At 42.5% G+C, this 26,323-nt stretch overlaps 1 protein-coding gene across 3 annotated transcripts in view; it reads right to left on the reverse strand.

Annotated features, from left to right (window-relative positions):
• Nucleotides 1-25,181, reverse strand: part of TRANK1 (tetratricopeptide repeat and ankyrin repeat containing 1) — a 57,503-nt gene extending 32,322 nt beyond the window's left edge. Inside the window, exons 1-9 of one of the 3 annotated variants that reach the window (XM_071804812.1) lie at nucleotides 25,090-25,181; nucleotides 17,829-18,063; nucleotides 14,005-14,139; nucleotides 12,083-12,206; nucleotides 10,571-10,721; nucleotides 9,426-9,544; nucleotides 6,873-6,956; nucleotides 2,289-2,427; nucleotides 1,580-1,711 (exon numbers count right to left, since the gene is read on the reverse strand). In XM_071804812.1, coding sequence (XP_071660913.1) covers nucleotides 1,580-1,711; nucleotides 2,289-2,427; nucleotides 6,873-6,956; nucleotides 9,426-9,544; nucleotides 10,571-10,721; nucleotides 12,083-12,206; nucleotides 14,005-14,138 — 883 coding nt within the window. In that variant the 5' untranslated portion in view covers nucleotide 14,139; nucleotides 17,829-18,063; nucleotides 25,090-25,181. Of the gene's footprint in view, nucleotides 1-1,579; nucleotides 1,712-2,288; nucleotides 2,428-6,872; nucleotides 6,957-9,425; nucleotides 9,545-10,570; nucleotides 10,722-12,082; nucleotides 12,207-14,004; nucleotides 14,140-17,828; nucleotides 18,064-23,772; nucleotides 23,792-24,894; nucleotides 24,998-25,089 lie in introns of those variants that run through there. The other 2 variants (XM_065830947.2, XM_071804813.1) reach the window with 2 other exon arrangements.
• Between the last annotated feature and the right edge of the window lie 1,142 nt (nucleotides 25,182-26,323).

The following is a 26,323-nucleotide window of genomic DNA, read 5'->3' on the forward strand; positions in this document are numbered from 1 at the left end:
TTGACTAATGGTAGGTACCATTACATTCAACAGAAACTACTATTCTCTATAGCATTTCACAAGTATTACAGATAACAGATAAACACCATAAATACAGTGGTGATTTAAAGCCTTGACACAGTATCTAATATTCTGGAAGATGACATGCTCGCTTCGTAGTATGTCACACTGCACTACCAGGGGAAACTCTGCACCCCTGCAAGCAGCTGCCTGTGCTCCTCTTGCTTCAAAGAGGCACATTTGCTATAAGCCACGTCCTCAGAACAGCCAGGAGAGCGCAGGAGCACCAGATCACCAAGTCATGGAGGAGAAGACTGAGCAACAGTGAGCAAATAAGTGTTGGACCACCACACTTCCCCTCGGCACACCACCACAGCACATGGCCTCTGGTACTGCATGTGCCAAAGGCAAAATCTAGATGAGGGAGAAATGATGCAGACTAACACAAAGGCCTTGCTTTGTTTGTCTAAGACTGACCATTCAAGCTATTTTAGGGACTGGTTTTGTTAACAGATGGGTGCAAGGGTTTATTTCTAGATATGTTTACAAGTATACTCTAAATATAAATATAATAAATATACTATAATATACTAAAACAGACTATACTATAATACATTGTAGATATATAATATATTATATATATTACATATTATATATATATATAAAATGTATAACACGGTGTTTCAGAGAGGTGGACCCAATTTCAAAGCAGTGGGATTTCAAACTGGGTCCATCTTTTTGAAATGCCATGTCTATATATATTATATAAATATAAGGAAATAAACTTTAATAAATAAATACATATAAAAATATTTATTCTGTATATAATATATATGTACTATATAAATATAAAAAAAAAACTTTTATAAATATATATATATATGGACTATTCTGGAAAATACAGGAGTCATTTAGCAACAGATGGAACTGCTGCAAAAGACATGTTACACCTTTCCAGAAAATGAAATTATTTAGATACATGTTGTGTGCGTTTCTTTCATACTATTAACAAGAACCACCAGAATATCATTGCATTTAATGACCTGGAAGTCTGGTGTTATCTTGGCATTGACGTTTATTTCCTGTTGCCACCTACTGGGGAGAGTAAAAGATACAAGAAGAAACTCCAGGCTAAACTAACAAATCCCACAGAAAACATGAAGGTAAGCATTTCATTTTCCTCCTCTGACAAGGCACACTTCTACTTATGTTTTAAATCTTCATCTATTTCAAAGAACAGGATAGGTCTCCAGGTTATCTAATATGATTTTAAGGGCACAACAAACTTTAAAAGGTAACTTCTATGACTCTAGAAACTGCAGCATAGTTGTGGGAAAATCATAACCAGTCAAACCAAAGAGCAAAGAAAATGGACACAATCACAGTTTTAAAAGGGAATTGTTGAAATGTTTAAATACTCGTTACCATTACAAAGTCTACCTTCAGATAAAAGGACTTTCTTATCTTCCTCCTTAGCATGGAACTGTAAACACTGGGGTCCGAATTTTTCTTCCATTATTCATTTTTCCATATGAAAACGAGCCACCACACACATACACACAAAAATAATTGTATTTACTGCGTTTCTGAGAATATCCACTGGAAGATGCCACAATATGCAGGAGGGTGCATCCATCTCTATCTTGCTGGTTGATCCTATCCTTCAAGTCCGGCCTCTGAGTCAGTAACCACCTGAAGAGATGGTTCTTTCCTGAAATGATAAAAGAACCCCACTTGATTTACATGGTAAACAAAGATACAGAAGAAACAGATCCTGGAGTGGCAAGATGCATCTGTATGAGATCTTTTATTGAAGATGGGTAGTAGGAGAGAGAATAAAAATGTGAAAGAAACCGCAGTAAGAGCCAGCTGCATTGTGGGAGACAGGACGCTACATTCTCGCTGACTCGCAGCAAGTGCAAATCTGAGGTTGACTCACGACTCTGTAGTACATACAGAAACTGTTGCTCCACACTGGGGAGCCAGGAAGAAATACTGTATTTTTGTCAAAGCTGAAACATTCAGGTTATGAAAGACCCACATCAATCACACTTTTGCTTCAAACCATGGAAGAGGACAAACACATTGGGCTTGTACCACTATCAGGCAGAGATGATCAGAGAGACTGTTTACAGCATTTCCACGATATTGCCTTATTGACACATGCAAGGTTATACGTAGATGATCTGATCTCATTAGTCTAAAAAAAAAAAAATTAAGAAAGCTGTAGCTGTCAGTTCTCTGATGAAGGCCACTGTTGTTTTACTTTAGCTGCAGATGTCACTCACTTGCTTTGATACACAGTCTGATAACAGCATGAAGTAGATACACGCCAATGGTTTCAACTTTCGCCCCCATGGAAATTAGCCACTTGACTAACTCCGCTACTTCTTGCATCTTCTCACCATGACCATACAACTCAGAGGTCTGATAACAAAGAGAACAACACGTTATTTAACATACACAAGGCATTTCTTTTTTAATTCTATTTCCATGTTTTTTACAACAAGAAGCAGCGGAACAATAACAATCAAACCATATTCCACTGTAAAATGAAACATCTATTATACCTTAAACAATTCCAGTAGAAGGTCAAAACAAATACTCTTCTCCAAAGAGATGTTTATCTTAAAAGAATCTTGTCCTGCTCTGAAGAACACTGAACCTGAAGTCTCTTTTAGAATAATTTCTATATTTCTTCTCTGTAATTGACTGCAACTTTATTCCTCATACTTGTCTACATAAGTGTTACTGTATCTCAGTGCAAATATTGCTGTAACCAGATACTGTGCTTTTAAGCTTGGATGAGGCAGTTTACACAGGCAGTTACTCCAAAGCAAGAAAAGGCTGGAGAAATACTTGAAACTGGGAAAAGAGTTAGAGACTGGGGGAAGGAGGTTTAAGGAACTCCGGTAACCAGTCCTTCTACAGCTCAGGAACCCCATGGACAGAGAACAGGGGAAAGCCCTACTCTCACCCAGCTCAGGAAGCATCTAGCATCAATAAGAGAACAATGATAACATGACTGCTCACACAAAAACAGGGTGTTAAGCCTAGGGAGACAGCTTTTTGGGCAGAAAAATTCCTAGAAGGTGATCTGATAGAAGTCTGGAATTTTCAAGGAAGTTTACAGACCAAGATTGAAAGCACAAAGCCTGAGCAGAAGGTAGCTGAACTGAAAAAGGATTTTCCAGCAAGGACTTAATGAACAAGAATCACAGTCTATAAGGGCTACAGCAATATGGGGAACTCTGAACGTGGGTAGAGGAAGCTCAGATGGAAATTGAGACAATATGCCAGAAGGATCAGGACATGAGGGGGTGCTCGGAAACACTGTTCAGACATAATTCCTCCATTTGTGCCAGTCATATTTTTAAATAGCAGTCTTCACACATGCTTTCAACATCCACAAATGAACCTTTTTTTCTAACACCTCATGCCAAATTTTGACTGGCAAGAATTAGTGTTTGTGCACAGTTACAAAATCAAAATAGAACAAATTACAGGCAGTATGTAGTGGCAGCAGGGGAACTTCAAGTTGTCAGAAAGCCACATTTTCTAAATTTTGTAGAAGAGTAGCAGTGCTTAGAGATTTTTCATATTGATTTTTTCAGTCTTTCACATGTACAACAACCCACTAGAATAGCCAAGACTGGTGGGGCCAATTCAGCAACAAAGGACATACTATTTTGCAAAGGTGACCCACTTTTATCCTTCTGTATCAATGAGGTATTTTGTTTGGCTTGCCTAGGAAGGAGGACTTTTTGCTAAGGCACCTTACATGTGTCCTCTGCTGCACTGCCATGCTTTAGTGTGAGTGTGAGGAGCACATTCACACCCCTTGCAGGACTGCTTCGGTGTTGTGCCCTAGGCCAGAGTGCTACAAAGAGCTGCAAACCACAGCAGCTGCAAGGGGCACCTTTGCTTGGAGCTGCTTTAATCCCAAGCACTGATGCCTTGTCCCCACCACAGCTATTCTGCTCTAGCACTACAGCCCTGCTGCTGCCTGGCCATGGACATGGGTGATCCAGCACCAAACTCTGAGCCACCCGTCCTTCCTGAAAAAAACTGAGCAAACACACAGCAGATTGTGGCGGGCAGCATGAAGTCCCATACAGGCTACTCCGTTCGGACTAAGACAGCATGCCTGCCAAATGATGGCTAATCAAGGCATGCTTGTATATGCTCATCCACTAACGAGCATGGCCAGCAGGTCAAGGGAGGTGATTCTCCACCTCTGCTCTGCTGAGACCCCACCTGGAGTCCTGCATCCAGTTCTGGAGCCCCCAGCACAGGAAAGACATGGCCCTGTTGGAAAGGGGCCAGAGGAGGCCACAAAAATGATCAAAGGGCTGGAACGGCTCTGCTGTGAGGACAGGCTGAAAGAGCTGGGGTTGTTCAGCCTGGAGAAGAGAAGGTTCTGGGGAGACCTCATTACAGTCTTTCAGTACTTAAAAGGGGCCTTTAAGAAAAATGGGGACAGACTTTTTAGCAGGGCCTGTTGCAATAAGACAAGGGGTGACGGTTTTAAATTAGAAGAGGGGAGATTCAGGATAGATATGAGGAAAAAATTTTTTACAATGAGAGTGGTGAAACACTGACACAGGTTGCCCAGAGGTGGTAGATGCCCCATCCCTGGAGACATCCAAGGCCAGGCTGGATGAGGCCCTGAGCAACCTGATCTAGTTGAAGATGTTCCTGCTCATTGCAGGGGGTTGGACTAGAAGAGCTTTGAAGGTCCCTTCCAACCCAAACTACTCTATGATTCTAATTATGCTATTGCTATAAACAAGCCTATGAAAATATGTCGATCAATTTCTTTTGCCTTCCCCTTCTTCTTCAGAATTACTCCTGCTCACTCTGTCAGGCACCGAACTGAGATAAATTTATGGAAAAAGCCCGAAGTTGAAATTATTATGACAAAGGCAACACAAGCACTGCAACAGTCAAATGGCAAATTTTGGTAGATTCCATCAACATGCCCTAAACTGTTAATTTGCCAGCCAGCAAAACACAAGTAAATGTACTGCGTAGCCTACAGTTAACACCCTCTGAAGAGCGAGGAGAACCACGGCACTGTTAGAAATCTAGTACACTTCAGCATAAAGTCTAATGGAATTTCACAATGAATGGGTAACCATATCTCGTATCAGGAATAATGCGGCCCGCTGGACTAGAGAAGTGATCATACCACCGTACTCGTGTATTCCTGAGGCTGCACTTTGAATACTGTGTTCAGTTTTGGTGCTGGAAAGTGTGCAGAGGAGGGTGATGAAGCTGATGAGGGGCCTGGAGCACAAGTCTGATCAGAAGCAGTTGAGGGAACTCCGGCTGTTCAGCCTGCAGAAAAGGAGACTGAGGAGAGACCTTATTGCTGTCTACAACTACCTGAAAGGAGGTTGTAGCATGGAGGGTGTTGGTCTCTTCTCACAAGTAGCAAGTGACAGGATGACAGGAAACGGCCTCAAGTTGTGCCAGGGGAGGTTTAGATTGGATATTAGGAAAAAATTCTTCACGGGACGGGTTGTCAGGCATTGGAACAGGCTGCCCAGGGAAGTGGTGGAATCACCATCCCTGGAGGTGTTTAAAAGGCATATAGATGAGGTTCTTAGGGACATGGTTTAGTGCTAGAGTTAGATTAGGTTATGGTTGGACTTGATAATCCTGAGGGTCTCTTCCAGCTGAAATGATTCTATGATTCTATATGTTTTAAAAATAGGTTATATACAGCAGAACTATAATTAACTTATACACACAAAGAAATGAAAGAATAAAACAAAAAAAATGTATAGAGAAGAATTTTTTAATGGTCCGTAAGAAAGGCTTTACATGGGTACAGTTGAAACAGGTTGGACATCTTCTGTGTGATAACACACATGCATTGTGAGATGCCTTTAGAAAACTGGTATATCACTGCTGTGGACACTGGCTGCTCCCGAGTGGCAGAGCTGATGAACTCCCAGCAGCTCCTGGCTCACCGCTGGCCTCCAGCTACACCCTGGCTCCCAAGGGGCCAGAAGCAATGGCTGTGCACACCCTTCATGCATTCAAAGTGTTTTGGTGGGATATCCATGCACAAAAGCAGGAGTGAGCAGCAGCAAGCCCTACAAGGCCACCTAGCTCACACAAAGTTGTGGGCAGAGCCTAATGCGGCAGAACACGAGGAATTACAAGCTAAAGAAAAGAGCAAGTTTCAGAAGAGCAACATAAAGATCAAATTCCGCGGTCTGCAAATGACATAATCTCAGTAAAAGGTATTAGGAATTGTGGTTACTCAGTCTATGACTACGCTTCCATCCTGACAAAATCCTCAAGGTCATGTGGAATGTGTCAAAGCCTCTAGGGAGAAAGTTTAGCAGTTGTTGCCCAGGTATAAAGCAATCTACCAAAAATTTGGGGTGTTGAGGGAAGGGAAAATTCCAACCCTGCACCCAGCTCAACTACCTGTAATCATACTCAGTTCAGAGACAGGCTAGCAAAGTATAAAAATACCCTATCTCATGTATATCATATGTTCTCCTTGTTGGAAAACATACCCAACTTAACTGATGTTAGGCATTTTTCAGCATTAATTGTCAGGTTAGAAGTGTGACATGAATAGCTTGCTGTACTTGAGAGAAAGATGTCTTCTTTTGATCAAATTAAAGGAAATATTAAGTTACATAAAGAAATTATGCAAATTAAAAATTTTTTAAATTTTCATGTGAAAAGGGACAAAATAGATGGTTTTACATAATCATACAAAGCCCATATATTATTTTCCATTTGATTTTTCTTATATCTGTTTTACACTCACCCACAAGACAGAAAATCTCTCACTAAAGTGAACAGGAAGAAAAGAAATAGACAAAATTTAAAGGATGCTACTTTACCTCAAAGAGATTCTTCAGGGATAACTGGTTGACTCTGAGATTGGTGGGCAACTCTTTCTTCTCAGACAACAACAACAGACAAGACTGAAAAAAAACCCAAACAAACAACAAGAAAATAAGCGATCTTAAAAGCATACTTAGAGACTTTGTTTTTCATTGCCTCACAAGATCTTGTAGGAAAGCAAATGAGAGCTAACAACATTTCAGATCTTTTTTTAAGGTCGTAACAGATCAGTGTATCTCCTTTTTCATTTTTCAACTGAATTAATGTAATACACAGTAGACTGTGGGAACCTGTGGCTGATGAAAGTTTCCTCAGAAAGCAAACAAACCAACCACCCAAACATGTAGAAAGATCAGGCTCTAAAAGTCCCTCCAATATACCTTGGCAGTGACCTTTTGCTTTAGGAATGGACCTTTACATTAACGGAGATGAGACTCCCCAGCTACACCAACATCCTGAGCAGAAAGCAAGAATTGCATACTGTATCTTCTTCTGTTTTCCCAGTATCCCTAGAAACTTTACCTTGCTCCTTGAAAACCCACCTAGCTTCACCAGTGGACAAGGGAAGAACTGCGGATGTCATGTACCTGGACTTCCTTAAGGCCTTTGATACAGTCATCCACAACATACTTAGCTCTAAATTGGAGAGATATGGGTTTGATGGATGGACTGTTGGATGGATGAGGAATTGGCTGGATGGCTGTATCCAAAGAGCTATAGTCAATGGCTCAGTGTCCATATGGAAACCAGTAACAAGTAGTGCCCCACAAGGGTCTGTACTGGGACCAGAACTATCTAATATCTTCATCAGTGACACAGGTAGTGGGATTGCATGGTACACTCAATTACTCAGAAAGTTTGCAGATGGCACCAAGCTGAGCGATGCAGTTGATACGCTTGAGGGACGGGATGCCATCCAGAAGGACCCTGACAGGCTCAAAAAGCAGGCCCATGTGAATGTCCTTGAGTTCAACAAGACCAAGTGCAAGGTTGCCATGCACCTGGGTTAGGGCAATCCCCAGTATTAATACAGACTGGAAGACGAAAGGATTGAGATTAGTCCTGTGGAGGAGGCCCTGGGGGCTGAAAAATTGGACATGAGATGGCAACATGAGCTTCTAGCCCAGAAAGCCAATTGTATCCTGGGCTGCATCAAATGAGACATGGTCAGCAGGTTAAGGGAGGTGATTCTGCCCCCCTACAGGAAACACATGGACCTGCTGGAGATGGTCCAGAGGAAGCCACAAAAATGATCAGAGGGCTGGAACAGCTCTGCTATGAAGACAGGCTGAGAGAGTTGGGATTGTTCAGCCTGGAGAAGAGAAGGTTTTGGGGAGACTTTATTGCAGCCTTTCAATATATAAAGAGGGCTTATAAGAAAGACTTTTTAACAAGGCCTGTCATGACAGGGCAAGGTGCAATGGTTTTAACCTGAAAGAGGGTAGGTTTAAATTGGACATAAGGAAGAATTTTTTTATTATATGGGTGGTGAAACACTGTAACAGGTTCCCCAGAGAAAGTGTGGATGCCCTAGCATTGAAAGTGTTCAAGGTCAGGTTACACTGAGCTTTAAGCAACCTGTTTTAGCAGAATATGTCCCTGTCTGCTGCAGGGGATGTTGGATGGGCAATGTGAGGCTGCAGTCAGTCTATAGCAGTCCCTCTTTGTCACTCCCTCCTCCTTATGCTTCTTCCCTGCTCCAGTGTGGGTCCTCCATGGTCTGAGGTTCCTCTCAGGAGCCTGCTCCTGCATGGTCTCTCCACAGGTCACCAGGGAACCCCTGTCCTTGAGTACCTCCTCCCCCTCCTTCCTCTCCTTCTGCAACCCTGGTGCTCACAGAGTTGTTTCTCTCACTTTTTTTTCCCCTTTGTTCTGCTAGGCAGGGTTTTGCCCGTTTTAAAATACCCTCTCCCAGAGGCAAAACCACCACAGCTGAGGGGCTCAGCCATGTCCTGCGGTGGGGCCACTGGAACTCAGAAAGCCCCTGCAGCCCCCCCTGCCAGCACCTCACCACTGACAGCCAATACAGGTGTAACCCTGACAACGATCAATTTTTTTACAGTCACTATAGAAAAGAAGATTAAAATAATTTCAGGTGATTCACCTTCTGATTTTTCTAAATGATCTGGGTTTTTTTTAACAACCACATACTTCCACTGAGATGGCCCTTTATCTGTGGGTCTTTCATGGACAGTTTCAAAAATCCAGCTTATCATACAGAAGGAAAAGTAAAAGGGACCACAAATAAACACATATTTTTTCCTGCTGGTTCCTTTCGAGAATAATGACTCTAGCTGGTACTGTAATTATAGCAGAGACAACAGCAAGAGACAAGCAGGATTTCAAGTTCACTGTATCCCTTTGAGAAATGAATTTCAGAAATTATTTATCACTTAAAGTATTTTTCAAGTCTTAAAAACAAAGACATTTGAACTAGCAAACAATAAATACTCCTGGTTTGAATTTTAAAGGTAACATGAGCTCACCCCCAATGAGGTAGGACATGAGCACCCACTCTGTAGCAGTAGGTAATGCAGCAACAGACTTACCCGCCATTTCCCTCTCTGGGCCAACCTTTCTATCACTCCTTGCCAAACCAGGGCATCAAACCTTGCTCTGAAAATATAATCATATGCAGGGGGAAAAGTTGGTGGGAAGACTTGTTCATCTGCAAGAATAAGCAATCAAGAAAATTGTTTAGTATACACAGCACTGTCAAAAGTCGGGGTCTCCAACTAAAGTACATCCTTGTACAGCAACAGTTTTAGCCTGATTAATACCTAGAAGAACACCAAATGGGGGCTCAAATATCCCTAGCCACCCAACTGATACTGCACCTTGTTATCAGCAGCCAGTCTTCACTAAACAAGGGGAAAAATAAATCTAATCCCTGCCCTCAAGGAACATCTCTAACCCTCAAGACATTGTGAACCTCGTGGTGGTTCTTCCACCAGTGGGTGAGCCCAGCTACAGATGCTGCTAAAGCTAATCAAGGTCCTTAACACATGGTTATAAGTTCAAGTAAATGCAGTAGGGGCACAACTCGAAATCTCCTGGCACACCTGCAGGCCCTACCAGACAAAGCCTGTGAACTGGACAAAAACACAAGTAGAGGAGGAGAGGGCAGGGAGAAACAGGGTGGATATTGCACAAAAAAAAACCCCGCATGATGCCACAGAAATGTCGAATTCCCTCTTTTCATTGCTGCCCATTGCTAGCTGAGGGAAAGTCCCCCACACTGGAATACACTGCCCTGTGAACTCAAGTTTAAGCTGAGTATCTTCTTATTATTTTCAAATCTACCTAGCTAAAAGAAAAGCAGAGTGGTTTGGACAAAAACCTCTAAAGCCTTAGGGGTCTGTAGCCACAAATCTCAACCCTTGCCTCCCTGACTCTGAATTTCAACCATTTCTAACTATTCCGCAACTGATGTGTTCTTGTGACACAACACACTCCCCTGCACAGTGTTTTGGGATTGTTGGCATCTGCTATATATAAACTGGACCAAGTTCACCACATCCTTTTGATCAGGCCACTCAACTTATTCATAATCCTCAAACAGACCTGAGGCACTAAGGATCAAATGAATGATCTCACAGAGGATGCCCTAATGAGGATGATGTTATTGTTGTAGTGATGTTGTCATCACTACTGAAAGGCCGTTAGAAAAATTAAGCTCTTAATTTGAGTTTACCATTGACACTTATGAAGATTCCTGCTACAAAATCAGCAACTTGAGTTCGATCTGCAGAAGCATTCAGGAGAATCAAACCTCGATGAAACATAGAAATCGCCTCATAAGTGTCTGGTAACATGATAAGTGACTGGCCAGCTCTATAATAAGCCTGAGAAAAAAAAAGAGAACAAAAAAGATCATTGTTGGGAAAATATTCAGAGATCTTTACTACAAAATAAAATATTATCATTTTTCCTAAATTCTCTAATTATACTATAAAAATGACATGTAGTACTATTTTTACAGCTTCTTAAACATAGATCCAAAAAAGTGCAATAAACACCCTTGAAATTCACAATATGCTACTGATGTCATCAAAGATACTATGAGTGACAGATCCCAGAATACAAAACTTGCAAAAGAACTACAGGATGAAAGACATACTTTTAGGAACAATATTTTGACCTCCTCTGAACAGGTTTTGTTTTGTTGTTTGTTTGTTTGTTTTTCATCACAAGGTCCTGAATATAAATGTATATCCTCAGGTCACTGCATTTTGCAGAATTTACCAAAACGCATATATTCATCAGCCAATGGCACCCAAAGATGTTTATATTAACCACACAACTAGGTTATACTGGCTCAGAGTCACAGTGGAGTCAATTTGTTCAAACCAGGTATTTGGCATGCTGCAATACAGTGCAAGTTAAATTGATATTTCCGTGCAATTTTACCATATCTAAATCAAATATCTTCTACTAAAGTCTCTGGGAGTCTGTAGCGGTTAGTTCTGAAGACTATTTATTGTACATAAAAGCCAACCCAAGTCTATGATTCCATATTATAAATATTGTACAATCTCTATTTATTCCCAGCAGATGCATATTTGAGTCAATGTGCATTTAATCAGTGTGTACTTAATCACAAGTGCACGTGTAGTGTATTGTTCTGTCCACTGGCAATACAACATGACCTGGAGCGCCACGTACTGCTCCCAGGAACTGTGGGCTCATTAACATGTAAAGAATATCAGGCCACACAGTCCAAGGGAGCCTTCAAAGCTAAGTGCCCATCCCAGACCTGGCTGCTGTCAGTAACTGATGGATCTGTACCATAAGCCAGGCTCTGCAAAACCATAGGTGAACACAGAGCTGGTAAACATCACCACTGATGGGATCTACGCAGCGTTCCATGGCCCCAGCAGAAACGTGGCCGGTGCTGTGTCATCTCGGGGTCTCCAGCATCACAAGGGCACATAAGATTTTATTACTTGCTGCCACCTTGTCTGGGATATTAATGAAATAGTTATGTTTCTTGAAAGCATTGGTGGCTCTCTTATTGGGACCCAGAAAGAACCAGCATCTCCTGGTGAAAAAGAGCACTGCTTCATTTCATCAGAAGTACTATTACAGTAGTAATTCTGATACTCATGTACAGACTCAGACACCAACCCTGGAGCTTTATTTTATGTTTGCTTATCACACCTCAAAAACAAAACACAATAAAAAACATATTTAAACATCTGCATACCTTAACATACTCTGGATCCCAGCGTAAGCTCTGGTAGGCAGAAAACACTGCTTCGTTCCATTTACCAAGATTATACAAGGCAGTTGATTTGTTGCAGTGTAACACAGCTATGTCCCTGGCACACCTAAAAAAAAAAAAAAAGTCTTTAGCATAACCATTATAACTGTTTACTCGCTTGAAAAAAGATGCATTGTACTTCATAGTTAGCAACAAGAAAAAGGTCTACATACCACGCACCTAACAAAATCCTAGGTAAAAATGGAGTTGTAGAAAACAAAGATCACTTGCACACAGCAGCTATAAAAATCTCTTAGTGACATCCTAAGTGATATCCTAGTGATATCCTGGTCTCTTCTGAAGTAAAAAGCCAACCCACTGGAATAACACAGTATCAGGATTTAGGAAGAGTTTAGACCAGTGGGGTCAAACTCATTTTCACCGGCGGCCACATCAGCCTGGTGGTTGCCTTCAGAGGGCCAAATGTAATTTTAGGACTGTATAAATATAACTTAAAATTACATTTGGCCCTCTGAAGGCAACCACCAGGCTGATGTGGCCGCCGGTGAAAATGAGTTTGACCCCACTGATTTAGACCATCTTAACACATCCAGATATGTCTCAGTGAAAGCCAGTGACCAAGAATGGGAGAAAACAAACACACAAATGGAAGCTGCTAGATGGAAAGAATGCTAAACACATTTTGGTCAACCGAAAAACAACCTAAACACATTTTACTGTATCACCGGTTGATGAAGTCAACAGAATTATCCACATCTACACCAGGTAAGAAATAAAAAAATGTATTTTAGAGAACAGAATTTACTAAAGTATGCAAAGCATTTGCTGGATCCAACAGATTTTCTGGAAAGAGTTACACACAAATTACAGGACTACAGTTCAAGGGAACTGGGAAGCCTGGAAAACTTGTCTTGCCTGTGGTCAAATAAATAGTACGTGCTACAGAGCTGCATCGTTCATCTTACTCCTATCTACAAATATACACTCAAGAAAGTTGGTTCACCTACACCGAACACGTGCAGGGCATGCTCTTGCACACAGGCAAATCCTAATGAGGCAGCCTACAGCAAGGGGACAGGAGATGCTCAGGAGCAGATCCCTGTGGTACGACAAAGCCTCACTGCCTGTGAGGGGCAGGTGTTGGTTGCAACCTGCTCAGCTCTGTCTGGTGTGTATATATGTGTATATACATACATATATATATATACATATATATATGCATATATATACACACATACTTCCTGTATATGCTCCAGATTTACTTTACTACTTAGTCTAAATGGGTAGCAATCAAAATAAATGAATGGCTGGTGTTAAATTACATTAATAGCAGTGTTAATACATGGTAATGAATATTTGATTGTTAACATAATACTCAACTATTTAATCCCTAATAACATTAGCAACTGGTGTTAACTGATGAAAACAAGCACTTAACATTTGGAAACAAATACTCAAAGAACTCTTCTGCTAAAAAATTATCTGAGAATACTAAGAAAGATCAAATAACAAGAACAAAGTAACTTGCATGAATCACTTTAATCAGATGACCCATGCAGCAACAGGCCACAGACATAGCAGAATCTCAGCATGTCAGCTAAGAAACAGAAGTAATTTAACAGAAACCAACATGGTTTATGGAAAATTAATTTGTGTTTTAATTACACTAATTTATAATTGATACTTATATAAAATATTCAGATTACAGTCACTAACTAATCTCCCACATATGTGGCAGGAACAGCAATTCCTCTTTAATTATAAAACTAGTACACTGAAGAGTGTGACAAAAGATACAAGAAAATCAGGTACCAGGGCAAGAAATACAGTTCTGAGTTAACTGTAATACTGCAAAAATTTCAGACTGTCTTATGGTTTAAATCTTGTAATTCAAGAATACTTACGGGACCCATTGTATTAAACAACCAAGCGTATTTAGAGCTTGATCATACTTTCTGATAGCCAAAGCGTAATTTCCATTTTTAAAATCCTGGTTTCCAGCTTGTCTCATATGTTGTGCATATTCCATGGCATCCATGCTAATTAAGAGGAAAAAAAATTAATCAAACAGAAGCATTGATTTATGAGACACTTATTTCCCTAAAATCCACTTAGATTTTCACCTTAGTTTTTGCATATTTGAAAAGAAGGAGAAAAGAGCACATATATTTTGTTAGCTGCAGTTGGAATAGTAAAATATAACTCAGGTGACAGCCTCCTCTTTGCTGTCGATGCCTCAACTTCTCATCTATTTTTTAATCAACTTCAGCTAACCAGATCTATCACTGGTATGCACTTTTTCAGTTCTTCTCCTCAAGTCTTAAACTATATTTTTAAAATTAAGATTCCAAATTATTTAAATGCGTGCACACACACACTAAGTGCAGGAGGAAATACCCAAGAGAACAGAGTTTGTATGTTTAAGAAATACATGAAGCTATACATCTCAAGCAATTAAACACAAAACTCATCAACTTGCTTTTTATTTATCTTCATGCTTTTTGTTCAGCCTCTCTGGATACACATTCAACAACCCAAGGGATACAAAACCACATTAAAACTGGATTACTGCATGAAAACACTCTAATGTAAGTATTTTAATAGTACATAAGGACCTCAAATCAGATATAAAACAGTTCTTAAAATGAATATTGCAAGCACCTAAAGAAAACAAAAGCTGAAACAGGCATTAACTCCAAATGACTGAAAACATATTTAATCATTAGAATTGCAAAATCAGGTTCATTACATAAAACTTAGCACATGATCAGGCAGCTAGATAAGGGCAACAAACAAAAGAGGAAAAACAGCTATGTGTATGTTGAGAAACAACACATCAAAGTCACAGACAAGAGAAAAATCCAATGCTAAATTCTTGCGCAGAACTGTCTTCACACGTGTTGTCTCAAAGATGGATTCTCCACCCAATCCACACACAGAGTCAAGATATTAATTTAATTACAGTTCTGCTCAGAAAGGGGTGCTAGGTGGTAGTCCGCTAAACCAGCACACCTCAGTTTCCAAGACTTAGGTTATTTATACATTGGTCTGTATCGAACTCCTCCTCTCTACTACATACGCATTCCTACCTATTATATATGTTAATTGGCTAAGAGTCTTCTCACCTTCATTTAAAGATACAGCATCTTAAAAATTCATTGTTCACATTCAGTGGGTCGGGGTCTTTGGGCAGTGGGCGACTTCCAGAGTAGAGGTGTGGTTTTCTTATTATAATTAGTTAGTTCCCTTTCAGGACACCAGTTTGTGGAACTTTGCTGACATATCAAGTTAATTTAGATAAGGATACTGACATTCAAGGATATATAACCCTTGTTTTAAATCCTTTTGACATTCTACTCATTATAGACATTCTATTACTCATTATCTTCAGCACATTACTTGTTAGAGTAAATAACGTCACCATAATTCCTAACAGTTAGCAACCAGATGGGTTTTATGATCAAAAGCCAGCTCCATTACCTGCAAAAAACCTATATGAAACTCACAAATCTCAGTACTACTAAATAAGTTTAATTCACCAAAAACGAATGCAGAGATTCACTTATTATCAGGCATTAGCAGGCCTGGAACAAAACCAGTTAACAGTATGTAACTTCACAACCTGCCAACATAATCTGCAGGGTCTCTTCCCAACAGAGCAAACTAGATATTTTTAAGTATATGAACCTATGGACAGACCAAGAAATGCTACTGGCATATTTTCTCTATAGTACTTCTCATGATGACTCTGAAACACTAAGAATCAGTACTGTACTCTGAACACAGAGGTATGAAGAGGCATGCTGTGGATGACACTGCTAAGTCCAAGTGCTAAAAGATAGTTCTAACTCATGTTTTCTTAATTCTTTCAGCTTGCAACATTTTAGAATCAGAAGGTTACATAACTTATTTTCACCAAGAATTATACCCAAACAATTCAACACCACAGGATCTTCTTCATGTAGCAATACACATGAACCTGTGGTTTTCTAAATCATAGTTGAATTTCAAGCATTCATTGGTTTTTGTTGGGTTGTTTTTTGGTTTGGGGTTTTTTTTTTTTGGGTTTTTTTGTTTTTGTTTTTTTTTTAAGAAGACTATCCTTCTGCTTCGGGTGAAATTTTTACCCAGAATTATACTTATCTTACTTTTCATTTTAAACTACTTGAAGTACAATTACAAATAAAAAGTATTTATTTGTACAACAAAAACCCCTCAATTGCAATACACATTTTAAAAGGACTTTCAAACGTGCCCTGTGCTGAGAAGTTTTGGAACTGAGCTTCCTGTGTTTCAGATGAAGAGCCAGCATCCCCTCCCCACTCCAGGCAGCAGGTTTTCCAGCAGAACACGAATTCCCATCCTTTTCCAGCACTGGAGTTTCCCAGCCAAAGCTCCAAACTGTAGGTAATTTCAATAATTGGGATATCTGCCGCAGGCTTCGGCAACTACACCAAATTTTGCAGACCCAAGAAATATGCAGGCTGCCATCTAAGTTAATGATCCAAAAGAATCACTGTGCTGACTAGCACAGCATGTCTTGCTATTGCCTAACATCTTCCCGAAGCATAAACAATTTTAACTCAAAACCAGTGGATTAACTGAAGCGCTATTATATTACGTCTGCTGAACGCGGCGACCATTACATAAAAATGTTGGCTATTACTGTCATGGTTGCCAGCTGGGGTTAAACTAAGAACCACACAGTTGCTCACTCATCCCCCTCCCCCAGCAGTGGGATGGGGGAGAGAATAAAAAACAAAACAAAACCACTCATGGGTCAAGATAAAGACAGTTTAGTAAGACAGTAAGGGAAGGGAGACTAATAGTAATAATAATAAAATAATATACAAAACAAGCACTGCACAAAGCAACTGCTCACCACCCACTGACCAATGCCCAGCCCATCCTTGAGCAGCGATCACCACCCCCTGGACAACTCTTCAAATTCATATACTAAGCATGATATCATATGGTATGGAATATTCCTTGGGCCAGTCCGGGTCAGCTGTCCCAATTCAGTCCCCTTCCAGTTTCTTGTTCATCACCAGCCTCCTTGCTAAAATGTCCTTGATTTGGTGTCCTGGTTTTGGCTGGGATAGAGTAAATTTTCTTCCTAGTAGCTGGAATAGTGCTGTGTTTTGGATATAGAACGAGAATAATGTTGATAATACACTGATGTATTGGTCGTTGCTAAAGTAGGCAAGGACTTTTGAGCTCCTCATGCCATGCCAGGTGCACAAGATGCTGGGAGGGGGCACAGCCAGGACAGTTGACCCAAACAGACTGAACAGATATTCCACACCGTCTGATGTCATGCTCAGTAAAAAAGCTGGTGGACGAAGGAGAGGTGGACGTTCAGAGCGATGGCATTTGTCTTCCCAGGTAATGGCGACATTCGACAGAGTCCAGCTTTCCTGGGGATAGCTGAGCACCTGCCTACCCCTGGGAAGTAGTGAATGAATCCCTTGTTTTGCTTTGCGTGTGTGTGTGGCTTTTGCTTTAATTATTAAAATGTCTTTATCTCAATCCACGAATTTTCTCACTTTTCTGATTCTCTCCTCCATCCCACCAGGGGGCGCTAAGCAAGCAGCTGTGTTCCCAGTTGGGGTTAAACCACAACCAACCAAAACACCAGTGTATTACCGCTGGGATTGAGCACAAGCAGTACACAGGAACAACTACAAAACCATGGAGGAAATGCAAAGAGTAAATTTATTTTCAATACCTTGCAAACCAAAGGATCCCTGACACAGCACTCCAGCAGAGGCACACAAGCAGAGATGCAGGTACTGAGGAGCTTAGTCCATGCTAGAGGATCGCCGATCCTGATGCTTTTCACCTGTATTTCGAGGACTCATGCAGCTGCAGGTTTTCCATCATGCTTTGATCTTCCTCACAGCAGAGCAGGAACCTCAAGCATGTTCGATAAAGTGCCTTTGAGTCCACCACAGGTCTGTTACCTAAACACAGAGGTTGCACTTGTGAAGCACACATGACTAAAGAGCAATTACTATGATATAAGTGTTTTTCTGCAGCCCAGGTGCAAGCTATTTGACCGTGTTTACAATCCCCCTCCCCAATCTTCCCTTAAATATTCCCGAAATTATCAACCTTCTGCTTGAAATAAATCCAAAACACCACTATACCAGCTACTAGGGAAAAAAAAATTAACTCTATCCCAGCTGAAATCAGGACAGGTGCTGGGTTAACCAATACAGGTAAAGGTCACAACTGCATCTGAGTATAAATAATGAAAGATTTTGTCATGGTGAGTGCTGTGGGTTAACCCCAGTGGTCAGCTAAGTGCTTGCTTCCCTCCCCCCTATATCCAGTGGGATGGTGAAAAAGGAAAGGAAAAGTAAAAGGAAGATAAAAATTGTTTACTAAGCAAAAGAGAAGTGGAAGAAGAGAGAAAGGAAACAAAACAAGTGATACAAAGGCAATCATTCATCACCTCCCACAGGAAGACCAATGCCCGGCCAGGTCCCAAGCAAAAGATGACCAATCTCACTCAGCCACCTCCTCTCCCTTTCTATTGCTGAGCATATTACATGGCATGGACTCTGCCTTCAGTCAGTTTGGGCCATCTGCCTAGTTGTGTCCCCTCACAATCTCTTGCAGGCCCCCCAGTCTATCCACTGCGGGGGGACATAAACTAAAAAACAGAGTAAGCCCCAAGACTGTGCAAACATTGCTCAGCAACACCTAACACATTAGTGTTATTAGCCTTGTTTTGGTCACTAATCTAAACCACAGCACCATATGAGCTACTATGAAGAAAATTAACTCCACCTCAGCCAAAAACAATAAAGCCGGGATTTCTCCTAAACTATGGAGTCCATGAAACACATAAATGTGCGGGGACACTCTAAGTTCTGGAAGATCCTTCCCAGCACACTGCTGAGACCTTGTCCTTCAGAGAAAAGAAAACAAACAAAAACCACAACAATGACGACAACAACAACAACAAAACAACACACAACCAACAAAACCAGATAAGATGGTCTACTCTGTTCACTTTTTTTGGACTGAGGCCACCAGCACAAGCATTACAGCAAAATGAAGCATATTAATTTCTACCCAAAAAATCAGAATCATAGAACCAGGTCACTTCGAAGAGACCCTCAGGATCATCAAGTCCAACCATAACCTAACTCTAGCGCTAAACCATGTCCCTAAGAACCTCGTCTATATGCCTTTTAAACACCTCCAGGGATGGTGCCTCCACCACTTCCCTGGGCAGCCTGTTCCAATGCCTGACAACCCGTTCCGTGAAGAATTTTTTCCTAATATCCAATCTAAACCTCCCCTGGCACAACTTGAGGCCATTTCCTCTCATCTTATCACTTGCCACTTGAGAGAAGAGACCAACACCCTCCATGCTACAACCTCCTTTCAGGTAGTTGTAGACAGCGATAAGGTCTCCCTTCAGCCTCCTTTTCTCCAGGCTAAACAGCCCCAGTTCCCTCAGCTGCTTCTCATCAGACTTGTGCTCCAGGCCCCTCACCAACTTCGTCACCCTCCTCTGCACTCTCTCCAGCACCTCAATGTCCTTCTTCTAATGAGGGGCCCAAAACTGAACACAGGATTCAACGTGGGGCCTCACCAGTGCTGAGTACAGTGGCACAATCACTTCTGTAGTCCTGCTGGCCACACTATTCCTGATACAAGCCAGGATGCTGTTGGCCTTTTTGGCCACCTGAGCACACTGCTGGCTCATGTTCAGCCGGCTGTCAATCAACACCCCCAGATCCCTCTCTGCCAGGCAGCTTTCCAGCCGCTCTTCCCCAAGTCTGTAGCAATGCCTGAGGTTGTTGTGACCCAAGTGCAGGACCCAGCACTTGGCCTTGTTAAACCTCATACAACTGGCCTCAGCCAATTGATCCAGCCAGTCAAGATCCCTCCGTATTAAATCAAAATATTATACGGTTAAGTCACAAACAATCGGTTCCAAACCACACTGTTGCCAGTGGGCAAAATTCCCATTTACTTCACATTTTGCCAACTCCTATGTTTTTGTGATGGTCAGTGTCTTACTGAACTGCTTCAGTCAGACTGTCCTGAGCAGCAGAGCAGCTTTTGGGGTTTAAAAGGCTAAGTTTTGATTCCTTTCACTTCAGCAGATGAGCCTGAAAACAAAAACAGAGACTGCTCAGAAAACCCATTTGTCATTCTTGAAAACTGCTGTATTCCTTATATCAGCTACCTGCCCCAAGAGGCCAGCTCATGCTTTCTGAACATCTGAAGCTGGAAATACATGTTTTAATTATTCTTGATACCAAAAGTTAAACTTTGAGATTCCATCCCTATGGCATTACTTGGTAGTATAATAATGTTTTTATTCTTGAAGCACAGTAGCTTTCCATAATGTAAGCAACAAATGGAGTATAGCAATCTAGGAACTCTGAATCTGAATTTAAAATGTGGTGAAAAAGGAGCATCCTCCTATTTCCAAGTATTCTAACTGCTAAAGACTGTGCATTCCTCATTCCTGTTAAGCAGAGGAATAAACAAACTTTCTTCCTTCTTAACCTAACAGGCAGACATTACCAGCTGGGAACAGGTAAGGGGAAAAAAAGCCCAACAATGCATCTAAAATGTGGTTGAGTGACAACTAAATATATTTCAGCAGCATTCAAATAACTCATGTTTTCTTATCAATCTCCAGGCTCTCATTAGCTTTTGCCCAACGATCACACACTGGCTCAGAGAGCATGATGCCACCGAGAACATATTGTCGTGTTACCCAAACCTGGTACATCAGAGGGATCCCTGCAGCCACATGCCCAACACTGGTACCATCCATCCAGGTAGTCCAGCAGTCAACCAGCAAAAGGACACTGCAAATAAATCTTCCAAATGACGTGTTCCATATGTCCTGGTATAGATGTGTGTGAATGTCAGGGCAGGACCAAGAAGAAAACAGGAAAAATATAGGATGAGAAGGCTCTAGCAGGCCATAACTTGAAGAGGCAATGCTCTGCCCGTTAGCCAGTTTTATTTGCTTTATTGACAACAACAGCCTCCTTTGAATGCATATAAGCATAACCCTGATGGTGTAAAGCAGAAAACATATACTTATTTCAGGAGCTGTCATGGCTTAACCCCAGGCAGCAACTAGGACCACACAGCTGCTCACTCACACCCCACCCCCAAATGGGATAGGGGTGAGAACTGAAAGGGAAATAAGAAAGTCATGGGTTGAGAGACAAACAGTTTAATAAGACACCAAAGGAAGAGATAATAATAATAGTAGATACAAAATAAGTGATGTACAATGCAATTGCTCACCACCCAATGATATCCAACCCATCCCTGAGCAATGATTTGTGAACACTGATCACATACAGCTGATCCCTGAAAAGCGGTCTCCCTGGACAGTAGTATGCACTCAAAACATGATCACACCGAACTGCTGGTCCCGGAAGAAAAGTGCCCTCGTCTCAAAGAACAAATCCCAGAAAGACAGCAAGCCATAAAAGCCAGCTCTGGCTACATACAGAGCATGACACCAATGGTAGGGAATATCTCATTGGTCAGCCTGGATATCAATCCAGGTACTGTCTTGTCTGTACCCGCCCCCCAGTTTCTATATGCACTTGCAGCTGGAAAGTTGAAAAAGCCTTTGGTCCCTTGGCAAAACACAAGCCAGTCCTCACATTATTTTTTCATACCAACACTGAAACACAGCCTAGCTAATGGAAAGGAAAATATTAATTCTGTCTCAGGCAAAGGCATGGGAAGTTCAGTGTGTTATCACATTATTCTCATACTAAATCCAAAACAAAAGACTGTGCTAGTTACTGAAAAGATTCTAACCACTATTAAGAAAATTAACTCAACCCCTGCAAAACCAGCACAATTACTCATAACTAAGCCCAGCTGTCTGACAACTGCATCTAGCCACACACCAAACTCACACAGCTCACACTGCTTAGCAAGCTCAGTTCCTCTTCAGATGCATGACCAGCAAACAAGACCACAGAAACAGGACCCAAACCTGGCCAGAAGTACTGGGCCGACCCTGCCAACTCACCCAAGCAAAACCTCAGGACAAGGACACTACTAAAGTGCTACAATCAAATTCTCCTGAGCAGAGACTTCTGGTTGACATGCACATAGGAAAGGTTCTAGACCAGGAAGCAACGTGGCAAGGAAACAGAAATCAAAAGCACATCACCAAGAACAAGGCAACACTTTCCATGAAATGAGATGGATGCACAGATCCCTGGACACCAGTTCTCTACCTGCTTTATACCGTGAGCACACCCTGTGAAACCAGAATTTTACATCCATGAAAAGGGCAACTGAAACCTGACTGACTGGCTCCTACAGACCACTTGGGATGTCCTGAGTCTGTCTATAAGGTATCTTCACACCACTGACATCACACCGCATTCTCGGAAGCCCTCTAGAAAAATTACAAAGAAAAATAACACTACTGAAAGACAAGAAATCACAGTGCTCTCTGTTTACAGGCACGACTTCAACACATTGCTGATTAATTTGGTGACAAATGCCACAGATTGTTAGGGATTGGAAGCGACCTCAAAAGATCATCTAGTCCAATCCCCTGTCCGGAGCAGGAACACCTAGATGAGGTTACACAGGAAGGTGTCCAGGCGGGTTTGAATGTCTCCAGAGAAGGAGACTCCACAACTCCCCCGGGCAGCCTGTTCCAGTGCTCTGTCACCCTCAGTGAGAAGAAGTTTCTTCTCAAATTTAAGTGGAACCTCCTGTTGTTCCAGTTTGAACCCATTACCCCTTTTCTTATCATTGGTTGTCACCGAGAAGAGCCTGGCTCCATCCTCATGACGCTCACCCTTTATATATTTGTAAACATGAATGAGGTCACCCCTCAGTCTCCTCTTCTCCAAGCTAAACAGCTCCAGCTCCCTCAGCCTTTCCTCGTAAGGGAGATGCTCCACTCCCTTCAGCATCTTTGTTGCCCTGTGCTGGACTCTCTCCAGTAGTTCACTGTCCTTCTCCAATGGAGGGGCCCAGAACTGGACACAATATTTCACACCAGGCCTCACACAAGGCCATGACATATCATCCTGGATTTAAGGTGGCATCTCGGAACATCTTTCCTCCTTTTCTTGCAAGCTGAACTCACACCAAGTACATGTGGACTACCTTTCCGTAGAGTCATGGAATACCAGGCTGGAAGCGAACACAGGATCATCTGGTTATTCTTTTGTTGAAGACCGCTTCACAGCTTGCAGCAGTGACAGGTTTGGCCTAGCTCACCAGCACACCTTGTTTTGCTAAGTGAAATGAAATGGGCTTTTTCGCTTTCAGTTTCAAATGATCCTCCCCTCTTTATAACCTACCAATAACAAGTTATACCTAACAGAACATATGGTTGAGGCAAGCATGGAGTTGCATTTTAAAGAAAAACTCTGTGTATACATACAGGATTTACAGTAAATGAGGAAAGGACTTGCATCACCTCCCATTTTACATACAGAAAAAATAATGCAAAAACATGTTCAACATGCTATCTAAACTGTGTCGCTACTGTCTTAAAAAACAAAACAAAAAACAACTCACAAAATAGTGGAAAAAGTTAACCCTGCTTCCTATTCCCTGAAACAACAACAACCTTGAAATTCCTAGTCTAGCTCAGCCATACAAGACCCAACTCAGTCCAGGAGGGAGGTGTTTACCCTGCTGCAGTTGTTTGCTCAGCCTAGCATCAAACAGAGCTGACCGGCCAAGAAAGCAACGGCAACAAACAGCCTCATATTTCCTCGGTACAAATTAGCTCAAGATGATATCGCATCTGAAATGGGAAAAACAAAACAACAAGGTTTTCAAACTTGTGCACAGTTCACAGCCAACACTTGACAAGTTTAACTGCATGATGGCAAAAACACTGGTAGAAAACACCCCCTTTTGCACGTTTTCATGAGAAAACAAAGCCTCTTCCCATTTGCAATAAGCCCATTCTATCAACCTGAAGTTCATTTTCTGTAAATTGGCGAAAAAAATAGGAAGACTGATGAGAGATCTTTTTGCTTTTTCTTCTGAAGTGCACACTGTGCCCAAACTCCTTTTCAAACAAAAAGTCTGTTTTGTTAAGTGACCACTCCACGACCTTGTAAAACAGTTTTGCTTTTCAGGGAAAGGATCCAAAACCACTGAGGACAATGCTTAGCTCCAGGCTGTGCCAAAGGAGTTTTCTTTCTTCTTTTCAAGCACGGATCCATCACCCCATCTCCCCCAGCTCCTCCGCGCAAGCTGTACCAGGCCGGCACACACTCCCCGACGCCTGGCAGGGGCAGGAATGAGCTCTTCCCTTCTTCTCCTCCAATCACCCCCCACATTCCCTGGCAAGTTTCCCAACCAGCCCGGCTACACTCGCTCCCCGACACCCCGCACGCTAAATTCCGCGCCCGCGAAGCCCGACCCCTTTCTCCCCCCCACACAACTTCCTGATCTACGGGAACCTCCCGCTTAAGTACACGGGAAGTTCACGCCAGCTCCACCAAGGTGGGAACCCACTTCCCCCCCGGGGCAACAGCTCCTATTGCTGTGCAGGCAGAGCCGTCCAGTGCACGACGAACCGCGCAATGCATGCAAGGCAGAACCCTACGGGGTAGGCAGCGCGGGCAGCTCCCGCCGCGGCGGGTACATACCCCGACCGCGGCTCCATCAGCCGTACCCCCAAAAAAACACCGCAGGAAGCGGCCGCAGACGCAGTGGCTTTGCGGTGCCGCCAGGCAGGCGCAGGGCGGCCGATGCCCCCGCCGCTCCCCACGCACATGTCCCGAAGGGGGTGGACCTACCTGCCGGCCCCCGCCACCGCCGTGCACCGAGGTCCCCGGAGCCCGCTCCCGCTGCCGCCCATAAACACGGGCACCCCGCGGCCCGCTCCGCCCCCCGCGTCATCACCGCGGGTGTAGGGGGCGAGCGCGCGGAATCGAAACCGAGACTGCCCCGCCCCCGGGGAGGGGATTTGGGGGGGCGGGGGGGTCCCCTACCTTCTGCGCTGGGTCCCGGAAGGGGTAAGGGGGTGGCTGTTGTGTGTTACCGGGCAACCATTTCCTCACAGGACGTTGAGAAACCTGTAAGATGGCTTTATACCCCCCGCCCCGCCGCAGCCAGGAGTGTAAATGCCTTTTTTTTTTTTTTTAAATGACGTAGCAGTGTCTTCAGCGTACGTGGAAAAATCAGCGTCTGTCCCTGCCTCGGTCACTCCTTCATGCCGGGGCGCGTGACTGTCACCCGTGATTTCTCAAGACAACCACTGCTCAGAGGAAGAAGCCACTGATTTGGTCTTCCACGGTGTAAGGAAACCCCAGAGAGCAAAGGCGTCTCCTGTCGTGATTGTTTCCTAATTCATCGTTTCCCATTGGGAAATGTGGATCAAGAAGCCAAAGATCAGTACTTGACAAGAGATGGTCCAATAGGTCACTTTTCTGTGCACCACATTTTTAATCGGCTTGTTCTGTCATCAAATATTACCGTCTGCACACCTTTCTCATGTAAAAATGAATTTCTGCTAATTGTCTATCTTCTGCGCTGAGTTTTCACGTAACTTAGCCTGCATTTAGGGACTGGAGAAACAAAGTAATGCTCACTTTAGCATGGGGGTGTTTATCACTTCACATGAAGTGCATCGAAATAACAAAGTGAAGCCACTTTAAAATAAATACATACATACATACATAAAAAGGCAGCCAGAAGTACAGCCACAATTGATATTTTGAAGTTGCATCAATACAAGCTGGGAAAACTGCATGCTCCCAATTGTAATATTGTTCAATAAATGACTTAAAGAAATGAAAGTTCATGGGTGGAATTTTGCAGTTCTTAGACAGGCAAAAGTGCTTGCATTGATCACCAGATTATAAATGTTGAGAAGAATGAGTGGCTGATGGGGACTAAGGTATCTGGCATTTCATGTAAACTCCAAACTCCTTATCGTTGTTATTTAGGGATGTTTAACTTCAGTGCAGAGACACCAAGGACCAAACCCACCTCACTTCTGGTACAGAAAGTGGAAAATGCTGCTTTTTGGCTTGGAGGAGACTGACCTAAACACTGGCACAACAAGCAATGTTTGCAAGCCGTGAGTCTGTTTGTCAAACGCGTCATGAGACACAAAACGAAACCTCTTTTTTTGTTTGTTTAACTCAGCAGTAAAAATGACCCTTGGCAGCTTGTGAGCCTTAAGCTGGTGTGCAGTGCGGCATTTCATTCTCATGAAGGGCA

Source organism: Patagioenas fasciata, chromosome 2 (assembly GCF_037038585.1).
Source record: "Patagioenas fasciata isolate bPatFas1 chromosome 2, bPatFas1.hap1, whole genome shotgun sequence".
Taxonomy (NCBI): Eukaryota; Metazoa; Chordata; class Aves; order Columbiformes; family Columbidae; genus Patagioenas; species Patagioenas fasciata.